We start from the raw sequence: 23,351 nt of genomic DNA on the forward strand, positions 1-23,351 counted from the left end.
CGGACATGACTGAGGCGACTTAGCAGCAGCAGCAGAGAACACAGGTTTAAAAATACATTTACACTTGATACTAATTTAATTTGCTTTTAGTCTTATTATTAAGAATGCATTCAGAATTTTAAGTAAGCTTAAAGAATGGCATGGAATTTTAATTTCCATCAGAAAGAACTATGTTTTAAAAAATTTAAAATACTACCTAAGTTCATAACTCCTATTATTTTGCAGGGTAGAGGAAAGTGATGATCCTAGCGGTACCAAAATCCTCATGTATCCCTACTCTATAAGAAATAATAAAATTAATGGATTACATTGAAAAATTCTATAAGAAATATGCAAATACCCATGGAAGTAAGAGACTACCTTCTAGCTGGCAAGCTGCTGCTAATTTGACTCCCTAAGCATAGTTATCCAGCTCTATCCCCCACTGCATTATTTATAATGTCCAGTTATCTTCTACTCTAAAGCTGCAAAACTTTCCTTCCCAAAGAAATACTTTTAACAATTTATAAGAATAAAATGACTAGCAGTAGAATGGTTTAATGAAAATACATTTCCAACGTGATAGTCTATATATGCCCTACAACCGTGTTGTGGGAGAGTTGTGCCCAACGCCAATTATCATGTGTGGTAATAAGACATTTAATGCCCTGGCAAGTATGGGGTGTATGAACTTGTAATTGGGACTCTCACATTTCAGATCTCTTTTTGTTCCCTTTGCCAAGCAGAAGTAAAGCTTTTCTCTTAATCCTAATGGATCTGACAAGCATCAATTTTCATGTTAGCTTACTGTCTGATATTCTTTGAAGTGGAACTCCCTTGAGCTGTGAGTAGAGAAATCACCTTTCCGGTGAGAGAGCTTTCATGGTATTCAAAGCAGTGAAAGGCTCCATAAAGCAGAACCGTAGCGTGGAAGAGTACACAGGAGCAAGCGAGAACCACAGCTTTCTCGCTGACACACATGACATCCTGAGCTTTTCAGAGTGTGGGACGGCTTCTCAGAGTGTTTGGTTATATACACCTGACTTTCCCATGAAATATTTAAGAGCAAGGGCCACACACGATCACATAACGTAAAAGGAATAAGAAGTGCGGCAGATAGGGAAGTGCAATTGTACCTACCTATGGCTGTGCTTTGTTCCAGACAGTTCTCATACATGCTGCTGCACTTGGAGCTTCCAGGCTGTGCGAACAACAAATTGTGAAACATTTACAAACATAGTATAAGTTCATAAACTTGCAAAAGACACATAAAGCTCCCAGCAGAATTTAGTAGAAAACACCACTTTCTGACACAAGAAGTGAGATAAAGTGAGAAAAAGAAACTGTTATTTTGAATGGGAAGTATAGCCTCCTTTCCCAGTGAATTGTTCGGGAGCTGCAGAGGTGGGTCTGATTAGGGTGTGGGGGGTCAGAACTGTAAGGTCTATACCCTGAGGGTTATTGCTTCTGCTTGGGAGGTCACATTCCAGGACTCAATCCAAGCTCAGCCAGAAAGTGTGATTTCCAGGACACTTGTACAAACACTGGCCATTTAGCAAACTTCTATCTAACTGTGAGTTGGCAGATTGGAGCCCTACTCTACTGAGGCGTATGCCAGACTCACTTTTCATCCTCGAAAAATCTCATGCTATCAAAGGCTTCGATCATCCATATACACATCTCTCTTCATTAACAGTATGGGATCCACTGACACCTTTGAGAAGGGCAATATCTATGCTTTAGAAAGATTAATCCATCAGTACCACGCAGGAGGGTTTAAAGGAATGAAACCGGAGACAGAGAAGCAGCCTTCAGGGTCACCTGAGCAAATCTGGACCAGAACTTAGAAAGATGCAATAGAAAAGATATAGGCTGAGTAGATTCAAGATATTTTCATGGTAGGATCCTAGGTCTTGAAGACTGAGTTGATATATGGCCTACAGTGTGAGAAAACAAAAAACTGTAGATTAGTGAAAGAATAGGAATGCCATTAATAAACTTGAGCACATCAGGAGAGGAATCTGGCTTGGAGTCAAGGTAAAATGTTGAGTTTAATCACAGCTGGAAAGGCAGGTATGGCTGAAGACAAAGAAGCTGGTGGAGTGTGTACACAGATGGCATGTCAGAGGAAAAACCAGGGCCAAGGGCAGAGCATTGGAAAGGGAGTCCATGGCAGTAAAGCAGATGCTTGGTTTCATAGGGGTGAGCATGTAAGAAAACAAGATCAAAAAAAAGGTAAAGATGCAACTTTCTTTGAAATGCATCAAAAATAAGAAGCATTGATGGATGACAGCTACATAGGATGACAGGGCAAATACACTAAAATTATAATTATAGAATCTAGGTGGTGAGTATTCATGTATAATTCTTTCAACTTTTTCTATGTTTGAATATATTCATAATAAAATTTTATAAAACAAGAAAAAGAAAGAAAAGCAGCAACTAAAGATGCAGAATGAATGACACATGGAAATGTTTTAGAAGCTAACAGAAGAGGTCTAAAAAAAGAAGAGAAAGCCAACAGGTATCACACACTACAGACAGATTCAAAATACTGAAAAAAATAGATTTAGCAATTAAACTGACAACCAACCAACCAAAAAACCACTGGTGAGCACTGTAAAAGAAGCTTCTATCAAGCTGTCAAGCAGAGTTCAGATTTTGGAAGTGTAGTGTGGATGTGAATGCAGAAATACAGTGTTTTCTACAAGTTTGTGGATGAAAGGAAGATGACAGGAGGTGGGACATTATTAGATGGGTTGGGGGAGTCCAAGTTTATCTGCAGACAGAAGATAAAGAACTGGTATACAGAGAAAAATATAAAGATGGAAATACAGACTGATGGACAGAACAAGGGCACAGTGTTGGTGGGAGGGAATAGGGTCGGGAGCTCGGGGGAAGGATTAGCTGTGGAGACAGTACCTAAGAGAACCAAGGAGGACATAGGAACACTTGGGAGACAGGGAAGGATGAAGTTGAGGATTACACGTTGGACTGTCCTAGTCTTTCCAGAGAAGTAAGATGTGAGGTCACCTGCTGAGGATGAGGTTGGGGGATTAGGAGTAAAAGTTACTTAGTATAGGCTCCGACAATGATTCATTCTCTGGCTCTGTATTGAGGAAGATGATATCTTCTACAAACTAGCATTTGGAAATCCTCAAATTAAGCTCAGTGATAGGACAGGACTGCATTGTTAGCTACAATAGCAATAAACTATTACTTACCAAATAGCACAGCTTTTCACACTGTATGGGGCAGTAAGCCATTTGTTCTGTGGCTTGAACTTTGATCCGCACATCTGAAACACCACCTGCAGGCGGCTGCTTCCCCGGGATTTCATTATAATACTCATGATCTTCTCTCTCCTCAGCATGGCCATCCACAGGCACCTCCTCACTGTAAGGGAAAAAAGGATCCCCAAGAGGCTGGGTGGGAATTCATATGCTGGGGATGCAGAGAGATCAGAATCATGCAAATCACCCTGAAAAACTTTTCGTGCTTTAAGAGTATAGCTGTGCTTAAGTGATGTCAAACATCTGGATAGAAGCAACCAGATGGCTGAATTGTTTAGCTTTCTGTAGACAATCAAAGTGGGGTAAGCCAACAAAAAGTGCCATGGGTGATGTTTTCACGTCTCCTCTCAGTGATAAAATATGTACATATACATTTATATACACTAACTTCCTGAATGTAAGTTGTTTTTGTCAATCGAATAAAAATACAAAGTTTTCCTTGAATTCTTCAGCCCACTTTCACTGTAGCATTTCGGAAATACTTTTGCTCAAAGAAAATTTAGATACTGAGCAGAGGGCCTGGCTATAAACCAAGTTTACTATAAACCAAGATGAGAAAAAAAAATAAAATAAAAGAGCTATGGCCAGCTATCTTGTCTGCACAAATCTGGAGTATATGTGATTCATAAAGAAATATTAGAACCATATGTGGCAAGCGGGTAGATTCATGTAAACATGCATTGTTTTTAAGAAATAGAGCAAAAAAAAAACACACACACACACACACACAAGAAAACAGATTTTTCTTCCAAACTGGAATTAGTCAAAGTTTCTTACGAGAAAAAAATAAATCAAGTCCATTTGGACTGAGTCGACTCCACTGACAACCCACAGCTTTGTTGGGTTCATTACATGTCAATGAAAAGACAGCACTAAAATGCAAGAGCCACCCTAGAAAAAAAGTCAACATCAAGCCTGCTGGTAGCCCCTCTTCTTTGCCGTGCTAAACCACCTCTGAGAGGAGATCTCCAAGTCTGGTGTTTGTTGATACACAAAATGATAAATTGGGGGGTGGGGGTTCCAGAAATGCATTTACAAGTGTCCAAGAATTTTATTTCTTGGGAATGAATTCTGCAAGCCAGGGACCTCAATGCATTCCACACGTGGTGGAGTCTGACAGGCCTGAAAGGGTTCAGCTTTCACTGCGGACTTTCTGTGCTGCAGAAAGGGCAACCTGAGCCCTGGGTCACGTCATGCTCTACCCCTTGGTCTGGCTGGAGCTGAGCTATCTGCACTACACACCAGCAAACAGGAGTTCCTGCTACACACATTTGATTCTTAGGATTTTGTTCTTTCTTAATTCGTTTAACTGATATGCAAGGGATCTGGGGTTGAAACAAACCTGAGAAATTTCTTCTTGCTCATTTTATGACACTACCTAATTAATTCAGAGCTCTGTATAACATCAGAGAAACAGGGTCAACCCCTTCTCACTTTTAGTGTTTCCTCTAATTCTATTACAAAGCAAGAGGAAATACCTAGACAAATAAGAAAGGAAGAAGAGTAAAAATGTCACTATTAGTTTGTAAGGAAACTGTATCTATTGGTAAATAAGAAATTACTAATTTCACTAGTCCATTTTAAATGCCATATTAATTTTAAAACAAAACAAAGTATGGTTAAGTCAAATAATCATAGAATTCCTGGCTGACCTTTCACAAGAGGTATTCAAAGAAGGATTTTTCAAATACTGTTTAAAGCGGAGTTCGAAAGCCTGTCCTATGGTACTTATGACGTCCTGGGCCATTCCGTTGCGGCATTCCAGTATGTGGCAGGCTGCAAGAGGACATACCAAAAAATTACAATAAATTTTCAGTGAGAGAAGATTTTATAAAGTTGAGATACTTCCAGAACATGAACTGGTAAATAAAAGGAAGTAGGTTTCCAAGTTTTCTGCAGCTCTGAAATCACATACCTCATATTTTATATGCACCAAAGAGAAGAAACACTTGCATTTTACAATGAAATACTTCAAAACACTTATAAATTCCAGTCTTAAGGCAGGTATTTGGGGCTCACACTTTAATAAAAGCAGACTGATCTTGACTAATAATGTGATTCATGTTCTGTGTTAGCTCTAGAATTCAATACAAAAGATGATTTTAGGGCAACAACCTGACAAGACGAGGTCTGCTGCCTTGTCTTTGCGTGGTACTCTATGGATGACTGGAAACAAAATAGCTTTCTAAATGCACCCCTCACAAATGGGGGGTGAGCGGCTGGTGAAGACAGGGGCTTTAGACTACCCTTTCCTCTAGCCATCCCTTTGCCCTGTCATTGCTACTCGAAATCAGTGATGGTGTGGTAATCCCTGTCTTTGAAATCCTACTAAAGAACTATCTCCAATAAGCAGCAAATCAAGATTTCATGAAGACTGATATTATCAAAGGATATTAAAATTTTTATAGATACTTTCTCTAAAAAGCTGTTACTAGAACGGGCTAGCTATCACCAGCAAATTAAAGAATTAAATTGTGGAGGGGGCAGCTGACAGAACATCACAGGCGAATTAGCAAATCTGCTACTGCTAAGTAAAAACCAAAGCTTGTGTTCAGGGGACCATAAATTAATCTCCCCATAACATGGAATGTCGGTTGCCTTGATGAGAGTATAGTATTGTGCTCAGGGCCTTAATATACAACTGAACTGAATTTCAGTTCAGTTTTCAGTTTTCAGTTCAGTTTTAAGGATGGCTTAAAACCATAAAGATGACAAGATACGGTAATAAGTTTCATGAGAAGATTTTCAAAAATACATTGGTCTGTATAGCCTGAAGAATTGAGGAATGAGGGGAAAGCTTGATAATTGTTCAATGTATACAAGAATGTTGTAAAAACTGTCAGCTATTTTCTGAGAACAGAAATGGCTTAAGTAGGTACCTAGGGAATTAGATTAAATAAAAAGAAAGTTGTGAAACAGGACTGTGGGAACAATACTGGAACATTTTACTAAAAGGGATACATACCTGAGGAAAGGAGGATACCTATTGTGATGAAAGCATGTTTTTAGGCTCTGAGTAGTCCTGAGAAGGATTTTATATTTATTTAAAGTAAAATACAAGCCCTGGTGCCTCAGATGGTAAAGAATCAGCCTGTAATGCAGGAGACCCAGGTTCAATCCCTGGGTCAGGAAGATCCCCTGGAGAAGGAAATGGCAACCCACTCCAGTATTCTTGCCTGGAGAATCCCATGGACAGAGAAGCCTAGCAGGCTACAGTCCATGGGGTCACAAAGAGTCAGACACAACTGAGCAACTAACACTTTCACAAAATTCATTCACGCCTAACTGGATTTGCAGAGCCTATATCAGTAGGTTATGGTAGAACCTACAATGGTTTCCTAGCTTTATGTTGATAATCATCTCAAGGAATATCAGACAATTCTCATTTCAGAATTAGCTGGACATTTACTTAAGGAATTTATGTCTCTGAACTTCTGGAAGGGACGTTTATGTGTGTGTAGGCAAGGGATGGTATTACTAAATCAAACAATGCTAAGATCGCAAATCTCCAAAAGGGTTATTGATCACTTCTTGTAAGGTTGCCCCTTTCAAGAAGCAACCTGGATCTTGAAATAGACTTAGGAGCTAATTACAGCTTTGAAAACCCGATTAACAATGTCTATAAATTAATAGCCTTCTTACCAAAGGAAAATGTTTGGTCTGTTTTCAGACTGCCATTGTATATTGCCCCCTTTTTTTCTCTACACTAGCGTCACACAAGTGACTAATGCACTGCAGCTGTTTTAAAAGTATGTATTGAGTGAATTAATATTGATTTCTCCGAATCACACCCATAACTGCTGTGAGAAACCATCTTCAGTTCTATGAAGTGAGACTGGCAGTGAACCCCTATCATGGGGAAGGTGTCATGACCACTGAGTGGTACAAATGACCGCTTGGCTCATTTGTGGAAATGGTCTCCTCCTTCCTGGTTAGGTTTCACACCCTTAAACCTATAAAGTGCCCTTGGACATGGGTCCTTTGGTTGAGCCCAAAAATAGCTGTGTTGCACTGTGGTAAAAAAAAGGTAACTCACTTGAATTATTTTTTTCATCTCATAAATTCCTGGTCCAATTAAAAATGAAGTCCAGGCCAGAAATAAAACCAATATTGTAAAGCAATCATCAACAATTAAAAACAAATATTTAAAAAAATCAAAATGGAAAAAATTTATGTAATTTTACTTTCTCTTAGGATAAACAAGATGTCTTGAGATAAAGATGGAAAAAGATAGTGGGAGAGGTGTGAAATTCAACCGTCAATAAATAGATAAATAAGAAAAACCAAAGTTTATCTCCCATGAGAGGGATGAGAAAATGACAGTGGCTGAAAGAACTCTGTGATAAGATGCAGGCTAATTATACCACGGTCTATGTGAATAAGGTATGCTACACCCAGGTCCTCACCTGCCAAGACAGGGCATTGCATGATCTCTGAAGTCCCTTCCTGCTTTACAGAAATCCTGTCCTCCCTCGATTATAGTACTTTAAACTCTCCGAGGAACATGGCAAGGCATGTGGGCATACAGGAATGAATGAATGACCCAAACCCACCAACCGTCCTCTACCGCTTCTCATGTACTACCAAAATGTTTTATTTCTCTCAACTTTTCTGATTCTGATACTTGAGGCTTTGGTCCTTTTCCTGGGCTGATGCTTACCAACACGAATTTTTACTCTCCTTTGGATAACAGTGTTACTGTCCTATTACTTTTTAAAGATTAAACAGAAAGAGAAGAAAAAACAGTGGTGCCTATCTCCAGGCAAGGAACAGCTGGACACGATGCCTGACCCTGTGCAAGTTCTCGGTGCAGCCTCACCACTTTCGGGAGCACACACATTTTGATGGTGCTTTTGTTGCCACTTATATGCTGCTCTGTGAAAATGCTCTTTGTTCTTTTTTAGGTTGGTCATGACCTAGACAGGAATGGGTTTTGAATCACATACAGATATGCCCAATTCACATTGCTGGACCCATCTCCAAAAACTCAGATAAGCACCAGCTTGGTCAAGAATTTCTCAATCTTTAGCTAATGAGAAGGAAGAAAAACAAGCATATAGAAAATCCCAATTCTCCCCAAAACAATTTGACTTTCCAGTGATTCAAGGGGCCTGAGCTTTGACCTCCATGTCTGAATTAAACACAGACTTGGGTTTTTTTCATTGTGAAGTGAAAAGAATAATCTGTCTGTGAACAGACCTACAATTCTATTCTTGAGTATCAGGTACTCTATTAAGTAGGATGTAAAAGAATCTTGGATTCATAGTCTTCTTTTTCATTTGGTTTCCTAACTGGATAGTCATGGACAAGAGGCTAGAACAATTCTTAGAGAATAACAGACCCTTCTTTAATGCTTTATGCTTAAATAGACCAGTTTTGCTTTTGTTGTTCATAAGGCAATGGCATCCCACTCCAGTACTCTTGCCTGGAAAATCCCATGGGCAGAGGAGGCTGGTGGGCTGCATGGGATCGCGAAGAGTCGGACACGACTGGGCGACTTCACTTTCACTTTTCACTTTCATGTATTGGAGAAGGAAATGGCAACCCACTCCACTGTTCTTGCCTGGAGAACCCCAGGGACGGGGGAGCCTGGTTGGCTGCCATCTATGGGGTCGCGCAGAGTCGGACACGACGGAAGCGACTTAGCAGCAGCAGCAGCAGAAATTCAAAAGTGCAGCTTCTCAGATCACCCACCAGATGGTGCTATGGGACTGAAGCATAGAGTCTACCAGCCCTTAGGAAGAAAACAGTCTGAAGCAACTAGCCAGCTGTCAGACCACAGTTTATCAATGTCACCAGGACAGTAGCACATATATTTTAGAGCCATAAACATAAATATACATAATTGGGGTTCATTTAAATTGGTTTTACAGGGTTCTTTTTGTATTTTTGTTTTGTTTTTTGCTTTCTTTATATAGAGTCAGGACCACGACATGCCTATATCCAGGTAGTCCAGGTAAACCGGGACCTCTTCACAGACTAGATTCAGAGAAAATATTCAACCTGTCCCGCACTGCACATATTTAAAGTAAGAAGTGAAGCGATTCTTCATTTACAGCAATTGCAGGGGTAACCTGTATTGGTCACTAGGTAAACTCAAAACACTCTTACCTAATAACATTAATTGCTGCATGGTAGAACAGCCTATGGATTCATTTAAATAATTTGCTATCAGACTCTTTGCGCCCCCATGGACTGCAGCCCCCCAGACTCCTCTGTCCATGAGATTCCACAGGCAAGAATACTGGAGGGTTACTATGCCTTCTTCCAGGGGATCTTCTGAACACAGAGATTGAACTCACATCTCCTGCATCTCCTGCACTGCAGGCGGATTCTTTAGTGCTGAGCCACCAGTGATCTTTATCACTTAATCTTTGTGCATGTCTCATTTCCTTAGAAGTGAAATTGCTGATTCAAAACTGTTTACACAGGCTTCACTGATGGCTCAGTAGTAAAGAATCTGCCTTCCAATGCAGGAGACACCGGTTCGATCCCTGATCGGGAAAGATCCCACAAGCTGCGGAGCAACTAAGCCTGTACACCACAACCACTGAGCCTGTACTCTAGAGCCAGGGAGCCACGACTACTGAGGGGACATGCTGCAAATGCTGAAGTCCGAGCACGCTGGAGCCCGTGCTCTGCAACGAGATGCCTCCACAAGAAGCAGCCTGCACACCCCAACGAACAGCAGCCCCAGCTCGAGGCAACTAGAGAAGAGCCTGCATGCAGCAACAAAGACCTAGCACAGCCAGAAATAGAGTTTTTAAAAAGTGTTTACATTTTTTAAAGTTTTGATTTAAGTTTTCAGTATGCTTTCTGAAACACGTGGATCTACCCTCCTACCAGACATGTTCAGGAGACACTACAACTCCAAATCACATTTTACCTTTTTATAAAAGACAAATATGATATCTATTTATAATTTGTATTTCTTTGCTTGCTAGTAAGTTTTTTGTTTTTCTTTTATGTTTCTTGGTGCCTGGTAATCTTCTTTGTGTGTGCTCCAGACCTGAAGTTGGTCCAGGTGCTTACTGGCTGGGTGAGTTTAGTAAAACTACCTTTTCAATCCCAGAGCTTGCTTCTTTAAAAAAGCAGTAACATTAATATCTACTTCTTAGGACTGTTGTGAGGATGAAAGGAGACCATGCAGAAAGTATTCCTGACAATGCCTAGCATGTGGTGAGCACAAAATAAACAATAACTTTGTTTTTGTTCTTCTTTCTCCATTGGATTGTTTTTCCTATTTGTAAAAATGCCTGTTTTTTTACTGGCAAGCCACTTCAAATCACTCAGAACAACAATAATAATAATGGCGATCATTTATTGCATACTTATAATGAGCCAGGCATTGAGATACATGCATTGAATACAATATCTCATTAAGTCCTCAAGATCACCTGATTTCTAATTCTTTATCAATGCTCTTATCTAAATAGCTCCCAAGAACTATTACTTCACAATTTTTTCCAGACTGTCCCTTCTCCTGCCCATGTAGTTTAGAGCATCATCAGCCCTGCCCAGGACCAGTAAGATGTCCTCCAAACTGAACTCCACAATTCCAGACCACTTTCCTGCCCTCAATATCACCTCTACAGAGGCAAAGGCCAGAAAAGTTAGCATTTTATAATTTTAGTAGAATGGCAGAAACCAGAATAATTCTTTATAAAGCTCAAAATCTTCAACAGCCCCTAGTAACCTTTTGGTTGGCATTCTAAGCCTTGACAGTCTGTTTCTTCCCTTTCAGCCATGGCTCCTCTACTTCTACTCTTAGCTTTCTTGCAACCCACCTTTACCCACCACCCAAACCCACAGCCCTAAGCTCTCATTCCACTTGTGTCTTTATACACTTACTGCACAAAGCCTACCTGAGCACCTGGCAGGCTCCAGGCACTGTTCCCATGCTCCCCTCTTCTGCAATTGAACAGGCTCTGTTTCTCTCCCCCATGATGATGAGCCCATGGTGGGCAGTCATTATTTGTCTTCTACAATGATTACCTCAGCCTCTGGTGTATTAGTATGTGATTAATAATTATTTGTGGACTCAAGAGCTGTGTCAGTACCTCTGTGCAGAAATTAAAGTCCAGAGGCACAGGTGAGGGGAAAGGATTTAACACTTGAGGGGTGTGCAAACAGTGGGGATGCTGAAAACAGAATGGCTTCTCGCAGAGAAGGTACACAAGAGAAGGGGCCGGGGACAAGAAAAGGAGCAGAACGTGATGAGGAGATGCTGTTTTGCCCAAGAAAATCACATTATGTTTCTAAGTCATCTAGCTATCAGACAGACCTGTTTGCTGAAGAAGACAGAAAGATGAGAAGACAGGAAAGGAAATGGTGCTTTCTCAGTATTATCTGTTACTCCTCTCAACAACATTAGCAAGTAGATGTTATTACTACCTAGGGGGGTAGGCTGAGGGGAGGGGAGGAAGGTTCAAGAGGGAGGTAATGTATGTATAATTATGGCTGATGGGCTGTTGCACAGCACAAACCAACACAACATTGTAAAGCTATTTTCCCCCAATTAAAAATAATTTTTTTACGTAAAAAATAAAGAAAGAAACTGAAGTTTAGGGTGTGAAACAACTTGGCTGAGGACTACAGTGTGATGGGGGAAGAATTATGATTCCTGTCCAGCCTGTCTGACTCCATCATTTTTCTTATTTCTTATACCTGGGCTGGGACTAAAGAAAGAAAACACTGAAACCTCTATATGAAGAGTTTCTGAGTCCATTCTCTTCATACTCTGAAATCCATCCATGAGCTCAGTCAACAGTTCTCATAAAAGCCTTTGCAGAATCCTCGAGCCAGGATCCCCCTGAATTCCTTCTAGCAGCTCGGCTCCGATGAACTACTCAGGCACCAGATTTCAAAGTGAATGAGTTGCATCGTATTCTGCTTTATTTCACTTAAGCAAGCGAGGAGATCAGCAAGCATGTGGATCCTGATAGGCCATTACCCTCAGGAACAAGTATAATCTTTGAACCCCTTCTGCTGAAGAGCAAGGACATGCCTGAGATTCAGTGACTGGTGGCAAAGTTACTAAATATCTAGAGTTCCTGATCTATTTGTTCTTCCTTTCACCCTGTCCTTTTCAGGTTGAAAGAAAGGGATTTGTTGTTCAGAGACCTTCCCCAAAATAGCCTACTTCCATTCTTTAGAGAGGACTTCAGTGGTGGTTCAGTGGTAAAGAATCTGCCTGCCAATGCAGGAGACACAGGTTCAATCCCTGGGTTGGGAAGATCCCCTGGGGAAAGGAATGACAGTCCACTCCAGTAGTCTTGCCTGGGAAATCCCATGGACACAGGAGCCTAGTGAGCTAAATCCATGGGGTCACAAAGAACTGGACACAACTTAGTGACTAAACAACAACAACTTCAGGGAAGCTCAGGCTTGATTAAAAGAGGTTGCTCTTCTGGTATCCTTTGTTATGTTCCATTCCTACTCTCCTTCCTTCACTAGTTCCTGTCTCTCCCATCTACTCTTTGAGCAATATCCATTCTTTACTATGTAGTTTAGAGTCTATTTTAAAGGAGTATTGCACAGTATTTATAACCCGTTCCGATTTCATCGAGCCATGCTCTCTTGGGCCACATTTACTGAGCATCTACACTGTGCTGGGTACTGTGCCAGCAGGTGGTCCTCACAATTTCATTTTTGACAATCATGATAGTTTCCAAATGGACCTGCCACCTCCCTAAATCCATCCACTGCACCCTGCTGCCAAATGAACCTTCCTAAATCTCTGCTTTGTAAACTGCTTTCTCCACCCATCTGCTTATAAGATTGTCTCTACTTATTAGCTCTCTCCTATCTGCCATCCAGATGTCCTTTTTTGACTTTTTCCCCCTTCATACACAATCTGTACCCTATTAAGTGTGTTTATTCATCTGCTCCCCAGTATTTGTTGTTGTTGTTTAGTTGCTAAGTCGTGTCCAACTCTTTTGTGACTCCATGGACTGTAGCCTGCCAACCTCTGTCCATGGGATTTCCCAGGCAAGAATACTGAAGTATTGGGAGTAGATTGCCATTTCCTTCTCCAAGCCATCTTCCCAGGGATTGAACCTGCATTTCTTGCTTTGGCAGGCAGATTCTTTACCACTGAGCCACCAGCTTGCTCCCCAGTACAGCACGTGCATTTTTGCCTCATGTTTTTATAGCTCTTTGAATTTCCAAATTCCACTCCATACATACTTAATGAATGTTTGGGGGCAAACTCCACCCTGAGGTGATAAAGGGTACTGCTCAACTAATAGGCTCTAGGAGGGGAGGCAACCTAACACTCGTCCCTAAAATGAGTCTGAATATCCCAGAGTCAGGGATAAGAAGCAACACTTAGCATGTCTGTCTACAGAGGCCCAATGGCCTAACTTCAGGCCCTGGACACAAAATGTGGCTGGCAGGTGAGTTTCTTAGGCAATCTTACTAAATTCTGGGATGAGACAACTCATCAACTCACTCTTCCATTCACTCTGTCATTCAACAAAAATAGTTACTGATCATCACCACCTGCAAGGCATTGTGATGAGTGCTTGGGAAACAGTAAGAGAAACAAGTTCCTGCCCTCCAGTAGCTTTTAGTAGAAAGGACATACACTAAACACACAAACAAGTGAGTAACTAAAATAATAAAAATGTAGGGTAAGTGTCAGTAGAAAGAGAAACAAAGTATTATAACCCAGCAGAGTGGCATAAACTACTGGAGATGGTAGATGCTATCAGTCAAAGGAGGTCTTTTTAAAGAAGAGACATTAAAACTGAGATCTAAAAGATGAGAAAAAGCCAGACACTCAGAGTGGCATGCCAGGCTCTTGAACAGCAAGGCACAGGCTTAACACCTATAAACACACACGTGCACACACCTGCCAAGGCAACTACAGGCCCATGACCTCACTGATTTGGGTCTTGTGTGCAATACATTTGTCCACTGGGGATGTGGCAGCCAGCCCATCTATCCTTACTGAAACAGCTTCCCTTTTGTTTATACAAATAGATGATAAGACTTTTGGTTGAAGGGATTTAAATCCCACCTATAATTTTTTCTCCTTTGCTCTGCTGGCAGGGCTATTTATTTCAAACACATATTTACATAATATTTCTAGACTCCCAATACACTCTAGCGATACTCATCACTTTACATATTGAAAATAATTGCTTGTTACTTTCAAAAGTTGGTATATACCAACCCTTAGGAAAATCTAGAAGTTGCTTTCCATACCTCGTTGATTAACTGGATCTTTAGCTACGTAGGCAACATAGTCTGTAGTATCCTATAAAAAAGGGAAAATGATTGCATTTAAAATGAACGGATTGTACTAGTGAAAAATAAAAGAGTACATTTAGGGTATGATATTCAGGCAAAGACTGATACTAAGGTTTCTGTTTAAAGAACAAAGGACAGCATCCAAGGAGGAAACATAACCAAATACATAATATATACTTAGCAATTGTAGAGTCTACTTTCTCTGCCCCTTGGGGAGAGAATCTGAAGATTAAAAATGTAGAGGCAGACAATATCACTAAGAATAAAAGAGAATGTAGGCAGGGACTGTGTAAGGACAAATATTCTTTTAAAATGGTTAGGGACTATTGCTCTCCTGTGTTGAAAGTTGAAATACCAGGGGTTATGTAATCACAAAGTTTATGTCATAAACTAGGATGTTACAGCATGATTTCCCAGTTGTTCAAACAGATACCATGTAGATCAGAGAATAAGCTGATTAAAGAGACATGGTTTTGTGGTGGTTAGCTTGCTTTTATGCAGCACAACTTAAGGAATAATATAGTAAAAATAAAAGGCATTTATTTGATCAATATATAGAAAGAAGAGATCATTTTTGAAATAGAGAACCCACAAAAATCCTAAGGAATTCCAAAAGATGCACTTCAAACTAGTGGTAACCAGAGCAGGAGACAACGTAGGGGAGGGGGGGAGGAGGTACAAATTCTAGGGTTTAAATAGGCTTAAGGATGTATTGTATAACATAGGGAATACAGCCAATATTTTATAATAACTGTAAATGAAATTTACCTTTAATGCTTGTATAAAAATAAAGACACAAAAAGAAGATATAACTGCACCATTTCAACTTATGTTTAAAAAAGAGAGATGTGTTGCTGGCTTTGTAAAAACAAACAAAAAGCTACTTGGTAATTTTGACTTTTATTGAAAACAGTATGCTGATGAATGATAAGATTTTAATAATTAAAGATGCTTTTTGTTATCTCAGTTCTCAGAAAAAAATACACACAATGCCATTTGCAGATTAGAAGTATGACTCTCTAGAGGGAAGATGAAATCAACCAGCAGGAAATAAAAGTCCATGTTTGTAATACCCTCAAGGACAATCACTTAATAACCCACAATGAATCATACAGGAAACGGATCTCAGGGTCAGTATAACTTGCCTTCAGTTATTTTAAAAAATAACACATACCTAAGTAAATCTCTCTTATACAAAAAGACAAAAGATTTGAAATATCTTATATATAAATAAGGTTGTGCCAATGAGCTTTATATTATATAAATTTAAAAGCAAAGACACAATTGTGGGGGCTTGGCTGCTCATTTTAAAGTTGAAGGGGTGGTATGATGCTTGCAATGTTGTCTGCTGTCTTAGTTGATGGGAAAGAGGTCTCAAGAATGTATTGTGAACATGAGAAAATTAAATACACTTCTTATATTTCCAGGCCTCAGTTTCCTCATGTTGAAAAGAATCTCTTAAAATTCCATAACTGTAAATATTTGGGAGAATTTAAAGAATGTTAAAAGCACAAACAATGGGAGGAAATATAAGAAGTATATTTAATTTTCTCATACTCATAATGCATTCTTGAGATGGAGAAAGTATATACAGATACAAAAGCATTACCCAGAACTGTCTTCAGGGCTGACTGAAGGGAGACAAGTAAATTGTTTTTGAGAAGGGAGTAAAAGTGAGGGTGAGCAAGGTCAAGAGGTGAGAAGGAACACCCAGTATTTTTGAAACTTTGGAGGGAATCTGCTAGGAAGAAGGTACCACATTAGGTCATGGAGACTTTTAGCTTCCAAACCCTTGGACTCAATTAGCTGTGAAGCTGTAAATTATCTCAGACAGTGTCCTAAGAAAGTACAGACATGTATTAGCAATATTGGTGACAGTTATCTCTTATCACTCTGTGCCAGGCACTATGCTAGCAGTTTACATGCACCATTTCACTTAATGCTCACAACACTTTGAGGCAAGGGGGATCGTTTCCCATTTTACAGAAGAGGACCCTGAAACTTAAGAGGGTGTAAGTAACTCAAGTCTACTTGACTCCAGAGCCTGGCATATTGCCTTCCTGACCTGAGGGTAAAGCTTCACTTGGGGGAACCTCTAATGCCAAGGCTCTGGTCACCCGTTTTCTATGTAAAATCAGCAGATTTTCTCTCCACCTGTAGAAAACACAGAGGTGCCACTCAATTCAGTAGGTACAAACTTTCCCACAGCAGCTACAAATTCTTTACTATCTTTGGTGGCGGCAATGCTTTGGCTGGTTTAAAGAACTAAAGGCACATAAAGACAGTCTAAAAAGAATCAGGATTCTGGAGAACTATGATAGACACCGTGCAGGGCATGTCTAGGGTAAATGAGGATTTTCATACCAATTTTTAAATGATAGCGACATTTAAAACTTGAAAAGGGAAATTTAAGGCAAACGGCAATAATTATTTTTCCCACTGCTCTTACAGAACTCATTACTTTACACTGCTTTACAAAAGTGTTCAAGTTCCTTCGTGGATGGTCGAGTTATAGAGGGTTAGGAAGAGAAGTGACAGTGCTGGAAGTTGACGCTCTCTGCTACCAAACATATCCCTTGGTGTCGCTGTTGAGGTCAGATTACAAGGTTGGATGGAGGGTGGATAGAGAGGAGCTGGGGATAGCTATAAGCAGATTTTTGACTGGGTGTAAGATCAGGAGAAGGCAGTGGCACCCCACTCCAGTACCCTTGCCTGGAAAATCCCATGGATGGAGGAGCCTGGTGGGCTGCAGTCCATGGGGTCGCTAAGAGTCGGACACAACTAAGAGACTTCACTTTCACTTTTCACTTTCATGCATTGGAGAAGGACATGGCAACCCACTCCAGTGTTCTTGCCTGGAGAATCCCAGGGATGGGGGAGCCTGGTGGGCTGCCGTCTATGGGGTCGCACAGAGTCAGGTACGACTGAAGCGACTTAGCAGCAGCAGCAAGATCAGGTAAAATCCCTGCACATTTGTAGGTACAAGAAAAATGTCATAATGTCACAGAGAAGCAAATCCTTCTCTTGCTCCCTCGGTTTAAACAGATGTGTTTCTTGGTCAGTCACAGGCTTCCTCCCTTCAGTGCCCATCTCCTTTTGCTCTGATCTAGAAATGATGTAGTTGGAGGTCCGGGAATGACCCTCTACTCTGCAGAGAACGCTTGGAGGGAAAGCACCGACTCAGACCTGCACAATTCATGACAATTGAGCATCACCTGGCCTCTTGGTTGAAACAATAGGTTTCTCTCCCAGCTTAACATTCCCTGTATGAGTTTCTGAAAACTTAGTTGCTCATTTTGGATTAGACTTAGTTGCCTTGGCTGCTGGCCAGAATGGCAAATAGGCTTCCCCTCATGTGCCAAACCCAACTGATTGGGAGGATCTGCCAGGAACTCTATGTTGAAAAATTCTGAGGGAGGACCATAGACAGACATATAACATACTTGTTTTTTATGAATTTGATGTTATCTACAAGAAGCTTCTCAGATGATAACTGGGCTAGTAACACAATGGAGTATTATTAGTTTATCCACTAATCCAAGTATTTACAAAATCAGTGACAGGAAATATTTTGTCAGAACCAAATTTTTCACTGCCTGCTACATATAGCTATTCACGAACCGTAATAAGATATTTGGAAAAGACAGGTAGTGGCTAACATGCTTTACACAGAAATTTATTTTAACTCTTTTAAAAAAAAGAACTTTAATGAATTCATACTTACCGGATCCCCTCCAGAAGCAAAAGAAATAGACTGCATATGATGATTTGCAATAATCTGGAAAACACAAATTAAACACATATGATGCTATAAACTAATTATTCCTAGTTATATACCATCTAACAGTAAAGTACATACATTTGTTTGTTTTGATTTTGCCTGCTTAACATCCCTTTGGAAACCACTCCATCCAAGTTCTATAAAAATCTTATTTAGATCAGGAGGTTCATGTGGGTTTGATCTTACTGCATCCTACTGCCCCCTCCCATTGAAGCTGGACAAATGATCCAGGCCTAGCCAATCAGAAAACACCATCCATCTAGATACAGCAAAGACAATCAACATCTCTGAGGAAGAAATAAGGAGAACAGTAGGAGAAAATGCATCTCTCCCTGTCATTTAATATCTTAGTACAAGCCCAAAGCTTCTAGGAGTCATCTTTTGCTGTCATGAGGGAAAAGTCTGCTAGAAAATTATTTTTCTCTGGAGAAAAATCAAAGCTGAGAGTCATAAACAGTAAAAAGGCAGGAGGTAACAATTGTTTCATCACTTCAACCAATACATTCCCCCCTCCCTTTATTTTTTTATGTATTTTTTCTAGTTTATTTATTTATTTTTATATAAGTTACTTTGACTTGAGTTTCAGTCATTTGCCACCATTCTTCAGATCAGATCACCCGCTCAGTCATGTCTGACTCTTTGCGACCCCAGGAATCACAGCACGCCAGGCCTCCCTGTCCATCACCAACTCCCAGAGTTCACTGAAACTCACGTCCATCGAGTTAGTGATGCCATCCAGCCATCTCATCCTCTGTTGTCCCCTTCTCCTCCTGCCCCCAATCCCTCCCAGCATCAGAATCTTTTCCAATGAGTCAACTCTTCGCATGAGGTGGCCAAAGTACTGGAGTTTCAGCTTTAGTATCATTCCTTCCAAAGAAATCCGAGGGCTGATCTCCTTTAGAATGGACTGGTTGGATCTCCTTGCAGTCCAAGGGACTCTCAAGAGTCTTCTCCAACACCACACTTCAAAAGCATCAATTCTTTGGCGCTCAGCCTCCTTCACAGTCCAACTCTCACATCCATACATGACCACAGGAAAAACCATAGTCTTGACTAGACGAACCTTTGTTGGAAAAGTAATGTCTCTGCTTTTGAATATGCTATCTAGGTTGGTCATAACTTTCCTTCCAAGGAGTAAGCGTCTTTTAATTTCATGGCTGCAGTCACCATCTGCAGTGATTTTGGAGCCCAGAAAAATAAAGTCTGACACTGTTTCCACTGTTTCCCCATCTATTTCCCATGAAGTGGTGGGACCGGATGCCATGATCTTCGTTTTCTGAATGTTGAGCTTTAAGGCAACTTTTTCACTCTCCACTTTCACTTTCATCACAAGGCTTTTTAGTTCCTCTTCACTTTCTGCCATAAGGGTGGTGTCATCTGCATATCTGAGGTTATTGATAATTCTCCCGGCAATCTTGATTCCAGTTTGTGTTTCTTCCAGTCCAGCGTTTCTCAAGATGTACTCTGCATATAAGTTAAATAAACAGGGTGACAATATACAGCCTTGACGAACTCCTTTTCCTATTTGGAACCAGTCTGTTGTTCCATGTCCAGTTCTAACTGTTGCTTCCTGACCTGCATACAGGTTTCTCAAGAGGCAGATCAGGTGGTCTGGTATTCCCATCTCTTTCAGAATTTTCCACAGTTTATTGTGATCCACACAGTCAAAGGCTTTGGCATAGTCAATAAAGCAGAAATAGATGTTTTTCTGGAACTCTCTTGCTTTTTCCACGATCCAGTGGATGTTGGCAATTTGATCTCTGGCTCCTCTGCCTTTTCTAAAACCAGCTTGAACATCAGGAAGTTCACGGTTCACATATTGCTGAAATCTGGCTTGGAGAATTTTGAGCATTACTTTACTAGCGTGTGAGATGAGTGCAATTGTGCAGTAGTTTGAGCATTCTTTGGCATTGCCTTTCTTTAGGATTGGAATGAAAACTGACCTTTTCCAGTCCTATGGCCACTGCTGAGTTTTCCAAATTTGCTGGTATATTGAGTGCAGCACTTTCACAGCATCATCTTTCAGGATTTGGAATAGCTCAACTGGAATTCTATCACCTCCACTAGCTTTGTTCATAGTGATGCTTTCTAAGGCCCACTTGACTTCACATTCCAGGATGTCTGGCTCTAGGTCAGTGATCACACCATCGTGATTATCTGGGTCGTGAAGATCTTTTTTGTACAGTTCTTCTGTGTATTCTTGCCATCTCTTCTTAATATCTTCTGCTTCTGTTAGGTCCATACCATTTCTGTCCTTTATCGAGCCCATCTTTGCATGAAATGTTCCTCTGGCATCTCTGATATTCTTGAAGAGATCCCTAGTCTTTCCCATTCTGCTGTTTTCCTCTATTTCTTTGCATTGATCGCTGAAGAAGGCTTTCTTATCTCTTCTTGCTATTCTTTGGAACTCTGCATTCAGATGCTTATAGCTTTCCTTTTCTCCTTTGCTTTTTGCTTCTCTTCTTTTCACAGCTATTTGTAAGGCCTCCCCAGACAGCCATTTTGCTTTTTTGCATTTCTTTTCCATGGGGATGGTCTTGATCCCTGTCTCCTGTACAATGTCACGAACCTCATTCCATAGTTCATCAGGCACTCTATCAGATCTAGGCCCTTAAATCTATTTCTCACCTCCACTGTATAATCATAAGGGATTTGATTTAGGTCATACCTGAATGGTCTAGTGGTTTTCCCTACTTTCTTCAATTTCAGTCTGAATTTGGCAATAAGGAATTCATGGTCTGAGCCACAGTCAGCTCCTGGTCTTGTTTTTGCTGACTGTATAGAGCTTCTCCATCTTTGGCTGCAAAGAACATAATCAATCTGATTTCAGTGTTGACCATCTGGTGATGTCCATGTATAGAGTCTTCTCCTGTGTTGTTGGAAGGGGGTTTTTGTTATGACCAGTGCATTTTCTTGGCAAAACTCTATTAGTCTTTGCCCTGCTTCATTCCGTATTCCAAGGCCACATTTGCCTGTTACTCCAGGTGTTTCTTGACTTCCTACTTTTGCATTCCAGTCCCCATTCCTACTAAGGCACTAACATAAAGAGTTTCAATATGAAGTAAGACTATCTAAGTAAACTGAATAAGTTAGCTAAACTGTTTAGCTTAGCTAAGATTGTCTCTTTTACTTTAGATTCTGGCTTCCTTATTTGGAAACCACAGTGTAATGACCAATATCCAGAGACCTATTTGTCACACTCTTTTAAAGATTCGTTAAATCAACTATGTACCAATTGACTAATCCTGCCTTCGGATTTGTGTAACAGAATCTCACAGCTCTACTCTTAGATGTATATTCAAAAGAACTGTGTAAATGCATATACCAAAGATCTCAAGAAAGATTATCACTGCCTTGCTCATAATAGCCCCAAACTGGAAACAATCCCAATGATGATCACTGTGATATTCAAACATGGGACTACTACACAGCAACAACATATTTCTTGGGCAAAAGAAGCCAGACACAAAGACTGTATACTGCAAGCTGAATTTATATCAAGTTCAAAACCAGGCAAAATTATTTCATTCTGTTTGAAGTCATGATAGTAGTGACTTTGGGGGCAAAGGAAGAGAAAACAAGTGGTTTTCTGGGATCCTGCAAATGATGTTCCTTGATCTGGGTAGTAGTTAACACAAACAAATTCATTTTGTGATAATCAAGCTATACATTTACAATTTGTGCACTATTCTATATTTGTTTTCTATATTTATATTTCAGTTTAAAATGATTACTAAAAACAAAATCAATATACAGAGACCAACATCATTCCCATACACCAGGAACAGCCAATCTGACACTGTATGGGGAAGAGGGGAGAGGTATATTTAACAAGAGAACCTAAGTATATAACTAATAAGAATTACATAAAACTTTTTGGAAAACTTCAGTGAAGAGTATAAATAACATATGAACATGCAGAACACATATATCACCTTTATGGATGAGAAGACAATATTATAAAGACATCAATTCTCCAAATTAATTTATAAATTCCATACAATTCCAATAAAAATTCCAACAGTGCCATTCAGGGAACTTTTTAAACTACTTCTAAAATTCACACTGGAAGAATAAATGTGCAAGAAGAACTAAGGCAATTTTTTAAAGAACAAAGAGAAAAGATTTTCCTTATTATTAAGACGTATTATAAAACTATAGAAATTCATTAGACTACAAAGACTAAAAAGGACTGACACTTTTGTGCTCTTTTAGCCTATGATAAATGTGGCACCAAAGAGCAGACAAAAGGACAAGTGATTAAATTAGCAGAGTCAGCTGAATCAGCTACATATATGAAAAATATAAAAATAAATCCTGTCCTCATGATATTTATAAATAAATGTCTGAACCACAAAAGAGCCATACAGACATTAAAAGACAGATAAAAGATTATGCTTAAGTTCTCTGAGGTAGGCAAATCCATCCTAATTTTTTAAAAAAAAGACATACAGGAAAGAAACTTTTAAATTTGAATACATGAAAGCTTATTTTAAAACTTTTGTATAAGAAAAGATCTCCAAAACAAGAAACAACAGGCAAAGAGAATATATTTAAAACATGTGAAACAAAGTTTTCCCACAGAGTTTATAAAACATTCCTACATCAATAAGAAAAAAAAAATAAACCCAAAATAAGATCATTTAATTTTCAGAAGTAATACAAATGTTCAATAAACATACTGAAAGATAACCTGCAAAGAAAATCAAGGCTATAAAAAATAAAACAAGACACCATTAAATTGACAAAGTTGTTAAAGTTCAACAAAATCATGTGTAGCAGGGGTGTGGATATTCTTGAACACCACTGCCTAGTGCTTAAATTTGTACAACAACTTTCAGAGGCATTTGACATTGATGCTTTTGAACTGTAGTGTTGGAGAAGACTCTTGAGAGTCCCTTGGACTGCAAGGAGATCCAACCAGTCCATTCTGAAGGAGATCAGTCCTGGGTATTTTTTGGAAGGAATGATGCTAAAGCTGAAAACTCCAGTACTTTGGCCACCTCATGCGAAAAGTTGACTCATTGGAAAAGACTGATGCT

At 39.8% G+C, this 23,351-nt stretch overlaps 1 protein-coding gene across 2 annotated transcripts in view; it reads right to left on the minus strand.

Annotated features, from left to right (window-relative positions):
• The window catches only part of SHC4 (SHC adaptor protein 4), a 134,337-nt gene that overhangs the window by 23,370 nt on the left and 87,616 nt on the right, over positions 1 to 23,351 (minus strand). For both annotated transcript variants that reach the window (XM_006077814.4, XM_006077813.4), the window contains exons 5-9: positions 18,253 to 18,306; positions 14,484 to 14,535; positions 4,925 to 5,048; positions 3,204 to 3,375; positions 1,120 to 1,180 (exon numbers count right to left, since the gene is read on the minus strand). In XM_006077814.4, coding sequence (XP_006077876.1) covers positions 1,120 to 1,180; positions 3,204 to 3,375; positions 4,925 to 5,048; positions 14,484 to 14,535; positions 18,253 to 18,306 — 463 coding nt within the window. The remainder of the gene's footprint in view (positions 1 to 1,119; positions 1,181 to 3,203; positions 3,376 to 4,924; positions 5,049 to 14,483; positions 14,536 to 18,252; positions 18,307 to 23,351) is intronic.

The sequence above is a fragment of the Bubalus bubalis genome, chromosome 11 (assembly GCF_019923935.1).
Source record: "Bubalus bubalis isolate 160015118507 breed Murrah chromosome 11, NDDB_SH_1, whole genome shotgun sequence".
Classification (NCBI taxonomy): domain Eukaryota; kingdom Metazoa; phylum Chordata; class Mammalia; order Artiodactyla; family Bovidae; genus Bubalus; species Bubalus bubalis.